Raw genomic sequence first — 3,857 nt, 5'->3', positions numbered from 1 at the left:
ACCTTACGTCTTTGAGGCATGCTTCAAGTTTAGATAAGCGGTTGGTTTCTTCAGGCTTCATTGACAAGTAAAGCTGAGTGTCATCTGCATAGCAGTGAAAGTTTATGGAGTGTTTCCTCAATATAGTGCCGAGAGGAAGCATATACAAGATGAAAAGAATCGGTCCGAGCACTGAACCTTGAGGAACTCCATATTGCACCCTGGTGTGAGAAGAAGAGACGTTGTTCACATGAACAAACTGATGTCGATCCGAAAGATACGATCGAAGCCAGGCTAAAGCGGTTCCTGAGATACCAAAAAGACTCTCTAATCTCCTCAGAAGAATGCAATGATCAATAGTGTCGAAAGCGGCACTAAGATCAAGCAAGACAAGCACAGAAAGAAGACCACTGTCCGAAGCCAAAAGTAGATCGTTGGTTACTTTCAGCAGCGCAGTCTCAGTGCTGTGGTGAGCTCTGAACCCAGACTGAAAGACCTCAAAAAGACTGTTGCTATGAAGAAAATCACAGAGCTGACTCGCAACAACTTTCTCCAAGATCTTAGAAACGAAAGAGAGGTTAGATATCGGTCTGTAGTTGACAAAAGAGCCTGAATCAAGTGTAGGCTTTTTAAGAAGAGGCTTAATAACAGCAACTTTAAAAAGTTGGGGCACGACAGCCCGACAGTAAAGACGCATTAATCATCCTTAGTAAAGAAGATCCGACCAAGGGAAAGACTTCCTTTAACAGCCAAGCTGGGATGGGATCCAGAAGACAAGTTGATGGTTTGGCTGAAGTGACAGTTGAATCCAGCTCTGACAAGTCCACAGGCGAGAAGCAGTCCAGGAGTATATTAGCTCTAAGCGACGTTTCCGCAAATTCGCCATCGATCGAAGGTTCTATCACGGTTGCATGTAACACGCTACTAATTTTATCTCTAATTTTTAATATCTTATTGTTAAAAAAGCTCATAAAGCCCTCACTGCTAAGCGATAGAGGAACGCATGGTTCAGTAGAGCTATGACTGTTTGTCAGCCTGGCTACAGTGCTGAAAAGGAATCTAGGATCTTTTTTATTCTCTTCTATAAGAGTGGAGTAGTAAGTTGCACGCGCAAGTCGCAAAGCCTTTCTATATTCATTTAGACTATTTTTCCAACGCGAGCAGGATTCGGTTGTTTTAGTCGAACGCCATATTCTTTCTAATTTCCTCGATTGTTGTTTGAGCTCACGAGTTTGAGCATTGTACCACGGAGCGGAATGATGTCGTCTGAGAGTCCTCTGTCTGAGCGGAGCAATTGAATCGAGGACGGCTTGAAGAGAACCCATGGTATCCGCAACAAGTTGATCAAGCTGAGAGGGAGCACAAGAGCTCTCTGCAAAAGTAGAGCAAGAATTCAAGGCAGCAGGAATAGCTTCCTTGAAAATGTCTACAGCTCTGTCAGACAAGTTCCTGGACAAGATGATTTTGTTCGCAGGTGAGAAATCCGACAGCAAGAATTCAAAAGTAATGAAGAAATGATCCGACAGAAGAGGATTCTGCGGCAAGACAGCCAAGTTGACAGGTTCCACGCCATAAGCAAGAACAAGATCCAAGGTGTGGTTAAAGCGATGAGTAGGATGGTTCACAGACTGTGTGAAACCAAAAGAATCCAGTAAAGACATGAAGGCAATACAAAGACTATTGTCAACGACGTCCACCTGAATATTAAAGTCACCAACAATGGTAATTTTATCCGACAGAAGAACGATATTAGAAAGAAACTCTGAAAAGTCGGAGAGAAATTGAGAGTACGCGCCAGGAGGCCGGTAGACGATAACAAACAAAAACGGTTGCGCGGTTTTTACAGCTGGATGCAAGAAACTGAGAAAAAGACTTTTAAAAGAGCTAAAGCCTAGTTTAGGTCTAGGGCTAATATTAAAGCTAGAGTTAAAGATAGCTGCCACTCCCCCCCCACGGCCTGTGTCTCGAGGGTTATGAGTATTAAGGTGACTGGGAGGAGTGGACTCGTTTAAACTAACATATTCACCCTCACACAGCCAGGTTTCAGTCAGAGCAAGTAAATCAATGTGATAATCTGATATAAGTTCATTAACTAGCACAGCTTTAGATGATAAAGATCTAATATTTAACAAACCACATTTGACTTCGACGTCATGTGGTTCATCCGCACCGGAAGTTTTAATTTTTATAAGATTATCATAATTCACTCCTTTATTATTATTATTATTATTATTATTATTAAAGTAGTAGTTGTTGTTGTTATAATAATTATTGTTGTTATTGTTATTTTTATTGTTATAGAAAAAGGGTCTCGGTCAGGGAACCGACACAGTCTCTATGTTACAACAGGAGTGGCTGGGAAACTGCACTAAGGGAAACGCAGAGGAGCGTGTAGGGCTGCTGCTCTGCTGCCTGGTCTCCACCCTGAGTTGTCAGATGGGTAAACTAATAAAATCAGCCAGATTTCTAGTTAAACCAGCTGCGCCATCCAGAGTGGGATGAACGCCATCTCGGCTAATTAGACCAGGCTTGCCCCAGAAGGATCGCCAGTTGTCTATAAAACCCACGCCATTATCTGGACACCAGTTCGACAGCCAGCGGTTGAATGATGAGATGCGGCTAAACATCTCATCATTTGCCCTATTTGGCAGGGGGCCAGAGAAAATTACCGAGTCCGACATAGTTTTGGCCAAAGCACACACCGACTCCACATTAATCTTTGTGACTTCCGACTGGCGACGTCGGGAGTCATTAACGCCGACATGTATAACTATCTTACGAAATCTACGTTTATCCTTTGCCAGCAGTTTTAAGTTGCCTTCAATGTCGCCCGCTCTGGCTCCCGGGAGGCACTGAACTATGGTGTCTGGCGTCGCTAATTTCACATTCCGTACTACCGAGTCACCAATCACCAGAGTGTTGAGTTTCCTAGCAGGTGTGTTGCTAAGAGGGGCATATTTATTGGAAATGTGAACGTTACGGCTGTCCGGCGTGCGATTTTTATGCTTGCGGCTATGTTTCCCTCTCACGGTCACCCAGCCACTACATCCCGGCTGCTCGGGATCTGCCGGGGGGGAGGCTAAGCTAAGACGGCCCGCACCGGCTACAGGGGGCTGGCTAGCATTAGCTAAATGTGGCCTAGCTTCGGTGCGGGGCCGCGTCTCCAGTTCAGAAACCCTCGCCTCCAGAGCTACAAATAAGCTACATTTAATACAAATATCATTATCCGTAAAGGAGGAAGAGGAATAACTAAACATCTGACACATCGGGCAGAAACGAGCCGCAGAAGGAGAGTCAGAGTGAGAGCTGGAGCTGGAGTGGAGAGACATCGCTAGTGCTGGGGAGCTAAAAGGCTAACAGGAAAACCAGTCGTCAGAAACACCGAAAAAGTATACACCCTTGTGGGAAAAAAAGGCAGAGTGCTTGGTGTAAACTACTATAGATCGATAAGATGGCAAGATTGAAAAGAGTGAAAGTCCGTAACAGGTAAAACAACAGATAGATTGAGAGCGAACGACACGACCGTGCTGTACACAGAGTAAAGGAAAAACCGGAAATGATACCACAGACTCACGTGACCGCAGAGATCCAATCACCTCTCATTCATTGAGAAGATGAGTACATTATTGTAAGGAGGATGAGGTGGAGACACTGGGGGAGTATACAGTATATCACCAAAGGTTCTGCTATTTGGTGATGACAAACCAGGAGTGCAGGTGGATCAAAAGTATTCTGAATGGATAATCCAGCTGTGTAACTGCCCCTTAATTTTTTACTCCGGATAAAGACAAAGGAACAGATTAAATCTGTCCAGGGAGCTGGCCCACAAGGTGACGCGCTTCGTGTCCTCCGATGTGCCCCGCTGTCCATTGTCCTGC

The 3,857-nt window shown here is 44.7% G+C and overlaps 1 protein-coding gene across 1 annotated transcript; it reads right to left on the bottom strand.

Annotated features, from left to right (window-relative positions):
- Positions 1 to 2,411: 2,411 nt before the first annotated feature.
- Positions 2,412 to 3,567, bottom strand: LOC141790361 (uncharacterized). Its single transcript, XM_074670185.1, has one exon. It carries the CDS (start codon positions 3,306 to 3,308, stop codon positions 2,412 to 2,414), a length of 897 nt encoding a protein of 298 aa, XP_074526286.1. The 5' UTR covers positions 3,309 to 3,567.
- Between the last annotated feature and the right edge of the window lie 290 nt (positions 3,568 to 3,857).

This window comes from Halichoeres trimaculatus, unplaced genomic scaffold, assembly GCF_033239565.1.
Source record: "Halichoeres trimaculatus isolate MK-OKI-2021-1 unplaced genomic scaffold, fHalTri1.1 fHalTri1_scaffold_5, whole genome shotgun sequence".
Taxonomy (NCBI): Eukaryota; Metazoa; Chordata; class Actinopteri; order Labriformes; family Labridae; genus Halichoeres; species Halichoeres trimaculatus.
The sequence above is the reverse complement of the archived record's forward strand: the minus strand, read 5'-3'. Positions and strand labels throughout refer to the sequence as shown.